The following is a 6859-nucleotide window of genomic DNA, read 5'->3' on the forward strand; positions in this document are numbered from 1 at the left end:
ATACAGAGAAACCCTGTCTCGAAAAACCAAAAAACAAAACAAAACAAAACCAAAACCAAAACCAAAACATAAAAAAACAGACAGAGGGAATTTGTCTTAGTTTCTAAAAGGATGAAAACACCCAGTTATCCACAAATCCTTGAATTCCAACCTCCAAGGAGAGGACACAGAACAATACGGAGGGGCCCTGAGCCAGCGTCCTGGGGCTGTAAGTTAGTCATGAGAACGACAGTGAAGCTTTAGGACGAAGCTCGATAGATTTGATGTGGAAGAGAGGGGTGGCATTAGTGTTTGTATCCAGTCTTGGATTTCATAGAGTTAATTACAGGGATCTTCTGGAGGAGGTCTGGCTTTGGGGCAGGGCAGCTGTCCTACCGATGGTGACCACCAGGGGGAGCAGCTGGCCTGGTGCTGGCCTGGCGGTGCTTTGGTGAGTGGGTGGACCACACCCTCCAAGAGAAGGGGCTGGCCTAGAACAGCTAGGATATCCCCCATCCCCCAGTGGCTTCTCCTCTTAGCCCTCCCATCTGCAGTCTGCAGAGCCATCTGGTCTCCACCCTGGGGGCATCCTTCCCACTCTCCCCAACTGGGGTTGAGTGGGGACTCTGATGAGGGGGTTGGTTGGAAGTGCCTAGGGTGGCAGCCTTGGAAGCCCCGCCCCCTCAAAGGCCATTCAATTCTTTTCCTGGGCCTTTTCTTCTGATGGCCTCTGACCTCCTCCTTCCTACCCTTCTGCTAGGCACATCCCAGGCCACAGCAAGTGAGATCAGCGTGGGAGGACACCCAGAAAGTACTGGAAACTTGAAACAGGGCAGGGAGGTGAGAGTTAGGACAGTCAGACAGACAGACTGTCACACACACACACACACACACACACACACACACACACACACACCCCAGAGACCTAAAGGTCAAACCAGAGAGACAAAGACAGAAAGGCAGAGATCACAGAGGGTGGGAAATAGAATAATAGAAAGATAGGGAGAGAAAGATATTGATAGAAAATCACACACTCCAGATACAGGAAGAGAGGCACAGGCTGGAGGAGGGAACAAGGCCAGCCAGCCACAGGACAGCCTGGTCAGTAGCAGGATCGAGGGGCATCCCACGGAGATGTAGTGGTTCGGGTCTGGCAGTGTGGGGACAGAGGAAGCCTGGGCTGGGGCAGGGGCATGGGAGGGGCGGGCATCTTGTTGTTCCTGTTGGCTTGGGCTGGGGCAGGAGTGGCCTGGAGTCCCCCCAAAGGAAAGTGCCCTCCACGCTGCTCCTGCTCCAAGGAGAACACCCTGTGTGAGGGCTCCCCCGAGCTGCCTGAGAGCTTCTCCACCACGCTCCTGTCACTGTGAGTGCCAGGCCCTGTGTGGGCCGAAAGGGAGGGAGGAGACCTGAGACTCCAGGATTTGGGGTGGGGTGCCGAGGTCTCTCAGAATCTTGGACACCAAAGAATTCTGGCCTGTCTGAAAGATTTGGAAAGGTGCAGGTTGGGGGGGGGGTCCCGAAGGCAAGGGGGAGTAGTGGCAGCACTTATCCAGGGGCTGGATGCTGCCAGGGACCTTGGCCACATGTGTGGGGAGGAATAGGAGACACCCCAGGCCAACATGGCAGGCCAAGGCCTCTGATTTGAGAGAGGAGAATTGGAATGTTTTTTTCTGCTCACTAATCTCTGTCCATGTCCCCAGCTCTCTCGTCAGAATGGGGGTCTCCCGGCTGAAGGCTGGCAGCTTCTTAAAGATGCCATCATTGCACCTGCTGTGAGTGTGGCCTGGCTGGGCTCACAACACACTGCTTAAGAGAATAGGTTTTCTTGCCTGGGGATGGAGGCTGTGTGCATGCATGCACTTGTGTGTGTGTTTGTGTGTGTGTGTATACACGTGCATGCATGTGTATGGTGTGTGTGTACATGTGTGTGTATGTGTGTGTGCATGTATTTTGGGGTGTGATGTGCTCATGCATGTGTGTGTACACATGTGTGTGTATGCATGCACGCATGTGTGTGGTGCGTATGCATACATGCGTGTGGGGTATGTGCACATGTGCACATGTGTGTGCATGTATGTGGGATGTGTGTGTGCTCATGTATGTGTGTGTGTTCCCACACATATATGCATGGGGCTTTTCAGACACCTGTGAGGATGTGTGTGCATCATGCGTGTCTGTTCAGATAGCCCCACGCTTGTATATGTGTCTTTGGGTTGGATGGGACTAAGGGTACAGTCAGATACAGGTCTGCAACTCTGACAACACCGCCCTGCCCTTCCCCAGCCTCTTCACATCCAATACCTTCTCTGTAATTGAGGGTGATGCCTTCATCGGCCTGTCCTACCTGCAGTACCTGTGAGTACACCCAGAGGGTGGGAAGGGTGGGCTTGGAGGTGTGGGAGAGCCTCTCTGTGACTCTTGGAGGGATGGGAAGGAGGGAGGTGGTTTGCAGATGGAGGCATCTGGACAATGGTAGGCTCCTAGGAGGAAGTCTGCAGTGTGGGCAGCTCAGGTCAGAAGTAAATCTCACCTCTGTGTATTTCAAGAGTTGGAAAGAAAGCTGGGCCTGGTACTCAGGCCTGCAATCCCAGCTTTTTCAGGAGATCGAGGAAGGAGGATGGCTAATTCAAGGCCTGTTTGGTCCTGCTGGTAGCCTGGTGTCGCTGGTGTGGATGATGGTCTGTAGGGGGTGATGGCCTGTCCCTGGTAACTGTTGGAGGAGAAATGGTGGTTATGTTGCTACTGATGAAATGGGAGGGACGTCGACCAAAATGACTGCCACAATAGTGTTGGTGTTACTAGAAATATCTACAAGGTGTATGGGGCTGGTGCTTGTGCATATTATAAATGTAGAGGTATGTGTTACGGTATGTGCTGATGTTGGTCATGGCTATGGATGGAATGTGGGTTGTTTTCTAGGTTTGTGTTTTGGGGGCCCTTTTTTTTTTATTTGTTTTGTGGTGCTGGGAATGGAAACTGGGCAATCTGGGAGAGTAGTTCCATATCCCTCACTGGGGCATTCGATGGAGCGGCTCTACCACTGAGCCATTCTCCCCCCGCCCCCAGCCCCTCACTGGGGGATTCTAGGCAGGGGCTCTACCACTGAGCCACACCCCAGTCCCTCCCTCACTGGGAGATTCTAGGTAAGCACTCGCTATCTCTGAGGCATACCTCAGCCCAGGTGGCATGCTTTTTAAAAATATTTTTAAATTGCATTTATTTTTGGGGTAGAGTCACAGTGCATGTGCCGTGGCCCAAGTCAGCAGCAGTAGATTCTCTCCTTGTACTACCTGGACCCCAGGAATCAAACCTAGGGCAAAACTGCCTCTACTAGCTGAGCTGTGTTTCAGCCCTGCCGTTAGCGTTGATGCTGCTGCTGGCTCTGGGTTTACCAAGGATGATGAAACTCCTGCTGCTGGTATTCATGGAAACGGTTGCTGTACCAGTGGTAATGGTGTGAATGTTGGTGGTGATGGTGATACTGACGGTGCCCGCTGAGGTGTGTAACAATGGTGGCAGTGTTGGTGTTGTGGCAGTTGTCTTGGTTCTGGTCATGAAGGTGTGATGCTGGGGACACTTTGAGTGTTGACGGTGTGGGAGATGGTAGTGCGTGTTGATGGAGCAAGATGACAGCATGGTGCTGGGGTTAATGGCATTAGTGGTACTGAACTCAGCGATGATGAGAGGCACACATGCAGGGGAAGCCTGCAGTAGCGTTGAGCATACCTGGTGCCACTGGTGCCCGGTGGTGGTGGTGATGGCAGCCGTGTCTATGCTAAGCTTGACAATGACCAGAGAGCCAAGACCTTGGCTACTGTGAGAGTGGCCCTGGTTCCTTGTGGTCACACAGGGTGGGAGAGGGCAAACCAGCCTGGCAGTGGCTTCCTAGGGCCAGTTTATCCAGCTCTGTAGGCCTCATCCTCACCCTGCCCTCTCTCCACAGCTTCATTGAGGACAACAAGATCGGTTCCATCTCCAAGAACGCCCTGAGGGGACTTCGCTCACTCACCCACCTGTGTGTATCTCCACAGTCCAGCCCTCCACCATAGGCAGCCCCACCCACCCGCAAGGCCATAGCATCTCCTGGCCCTGGCTGACACTCTTTCTTCTCCCTGCTCCATCAGAAGCCTGGCCAACAACCACCTCGAGGCTCTACCCAGATTCCTGTTCCGAGGCTTGGAGACTCTGACTCATGTGTGAGTTCAGTCTCAGGGGGACGGGAGGGTGGGGCTTGGGAATGCTTTTAGGGGGGAGATCTGGGCTTTCTTGGGTAGATCACGTGAGTATGATTCTTTTATACTTTGCTGTCATCCGAGGGTGCCGTCCCGACCTTCAGATAACTCCGCCCCTAAACCACAGAAACCGGGTCACAGCTTTCCTCCTGGATTCTCACCCCAGGGACCTCCGTGGTAACCCGTTCCAGTGCGACTGCAGAGTGCTTTGGTTGCTACAGTGGATGCCTACGGTGAATGCCAGTGTGGGCACAGGTGCCTGTGCGGGTCCCCCTGCCGTTGCTCAACTACAACTGAATCACCTTGACCCTAAGAAGTTCAAGTGTAGAGCCACAGGTGAAGGCTTCCTGCCCCTCCCCAACTCCCAGGGGTGGGAGGGACAACAGGTCCCCAGATAGAAGATGGTGGAGGAGGTAGCCATGAGGTTGAGGAGGTAAACTCCTGTGTCTCTGTTTCCTCGTTTGTAAAGCAGTAATCCTAGATCTCTGGGAGGGGTCAACACTGGGCCAGACTTTTTCTCTTTTTGTCAGGATCTCAATTCACAGACAAGGTTGGCGTTGAACTTGTGATCCTCCTGCCTCTGTCACCTTCTATGTGCTGGAGTTGCAAGCATGAACGATCACACTTGGTCTTTGCACAGCTTTTGAAGCTGGTCCTGGGACAAGAGGCTATTTTTATTGTTGTTGTTATTGTTGTTATTTTTGTTATATGTATGTGTGTATGTCTGTGTACGGGTGTGTGCATTCAAGTGCAGCTGCCCTTAAAGGCCAGAGATGTTGGATCTCTTGGAATTGGAGTTATAGACAGCTGCAAACTGTTCTGACTGGAATCGTACTCCATTTCTCTGTGAGAACGGAAGTGCTCCTAACCCAGAGCCATCTCGCTAACCCTTACTGGTTGCTACTTTTGTTTTGTTTTCAGAGACAGTGTTTCGCTATGAAGCTCAAGCTGGCCTCAACACTTGCAGCAATCCTCTGGTCTCAGCCTCCCATGCATGGGTCGGGTGGGGGTGATAGTGGGGGTTGGTAGGCATGCATCCTCACACAACCTTACAAGAGGCTGTAAGCATCCACTTTTGGGAATCCCTCTTTTGCACCCATTCAGTGCCGGGAGCTGTGGGTACCTCCCCTCCCTCTTCCCTGAAGCTTGCCTTTTTTTTTTTTTGCCTTTCCACGAATATATAGAATATATTGTGACACTTTTCTGAGTGTTGGGTCCTGGGGGAGGACCACAGTAACTTGGATGCCCCTGGGTCTTGCTCTCCCTGAGGCTACTGTTTAGGAAAAGTCAGGGAACCCAAACAGTCCAGAAATGATCTCTCCAAAATGGACAGGTGCAGGCAGAGGCTGGGGACAGGGTTAGGATACGCAGGCAGTGGATGGTGTGGGAGTTAGAAGCACAGACGAAGCATCGGGTCAGAACTGGAGAAGGCATAGCATCGGAGGAAGCCCAGAGCTGGGACTAAGGAAGTGAGGAAGGGCTTAAACATCAGGTGACACTTTTTTTTTTAATTGTATGTGTTGAGGGGCTGCATATGCACCACGGCACATATGCAGAGGATGAACATGTGGGAGGCGGTTCTCTCATTCCATCTTATTAAGTTCTGGGACTGAACTCAACTCCATCAGACTTGGTGGCAAGTGCCCTTACCCACTGAGCAGTCTCAGCAGCCCGGGAAGGGACATGACTTAAAGGAAAATTGAAGAAGATTCTGCAGAGCATGGTGGCTCATGCTTGTAATCCCAGCGCTAGAAGGGCTGAGGCTGGAGGATTGTGAACTTGAGGCCAGCTTGAGCTACATAGCAAAGTTCCATCTGGGGGGGGGGAGAGGGAGGGAGAGAGGGAGAGGGAGGGGAGGGGGAGAGGGAGGGAGAGAGGGAGAGGGAGGGAGATGAGAGAGATTCCTTTTGTGTGACTGTCTCTGATGGTGATGCACACCTCTAATCCCATCACTCAGGGAGGCAGAGAAAGGCAGATCTCTGTGAGTTCAAGCCCAGCCTGGTCTACAGAGTGAGTTCCAGGAGAAACCCTGATTCACCCCTGCCACCCAAAAGAATTTTCTAGGCTAGTAGTTCAGTAGGCAAGAGTACTTGCTACCAAGCTTGCTGACCTGGGTTCAATGCCCAGGACCCGTATGATGGAAGGAAAGAACCACCTCTCATACATGTGCCTTCTGACCACACATGCATCATGCATGCAGCCCCACACATGAACACACACGGAACCAGATGAGCTGTCTGCATGGGTGGGGTAGCCCCTAGTTGATGCCTTTGTTTTCATGGTTCAAGCCAGGTTGTGACATCTTTGTACTTTCGGGTACAGCAAAAAGGAGGTGAGGGAGGCTAGGTCGAGGACGTTATGTTCACACAGTGAGGTGAACATCACACTTCGTGTCTTGGTGTGAACTTGATCATGATATCTTAGGAGTAGGTTAGTAGGAGTGCTGGAACATTCTAACTAGGCTGCCCGGTGGTCATCTCCCTGCTTCATGGAAAAAGTGGTGTGTGTGTGTGTGTGTGTGTGTGTGTGTGTGTGTGTGTGTGTGTGAGAGAGAGAGAGAGAGAGAGAGAGAGAGAGAGAGAGAGAGAGAAACAGAGACACTAGGGATTAAACTAAGAGCCTTCCACATGTATGGTAAGCATTCTACC

General features: G+C 52.2%; 1 protein-coding gene across 1 annotated transcript in view; it reads left to right on the forward strand.

Annotated features, from left to right (window-relative positions):
* Positions 1–481: 481 nt before the first annotated feature.
* Positions 482–6859, forward strand: part of Lgi4 (leucine rich repeat LGI family member 4) — an 11349-nt gene continuing 4971 nt past the window's right edge. Inside the window, exons 1-6 of the mRNA XM_021166607.1 lie at positions 482–1342; positions 1680–1751; positions 2263–2334; positions 3923–3994; positions 4104–4175; positions 4378–4547. Of these exons, the coding sequence (XP_021022266.1) occupies positions 1173–1342; positions 1680–1751; positions 2263–2334; positions 3923–3994; positions 4104–4175; positions 4378–4547 (628 nt within the window). The 5' untranslated portion in view covers positions 482–1172. The remainder of the gene's footprint in view (positions 1343–1679; positions 1752–2262; positions 2335–3922; positions 3995–4103; positions 4176–4377; positions 4548–6859) is intronic.

This window comes from Mus caroli, chromosome 7 (genome assembly GCF_900094665.2).
Source record: "Mus caroli chromosome 7, CAROLI_EIJ_v1.1, whole genome shotgun sequence".
Lineage (NCBI taxonomy): Eukaryota > Metazoa > Chordata > Mammalia > Rodentia > Muridae > Mus > Mus caroli.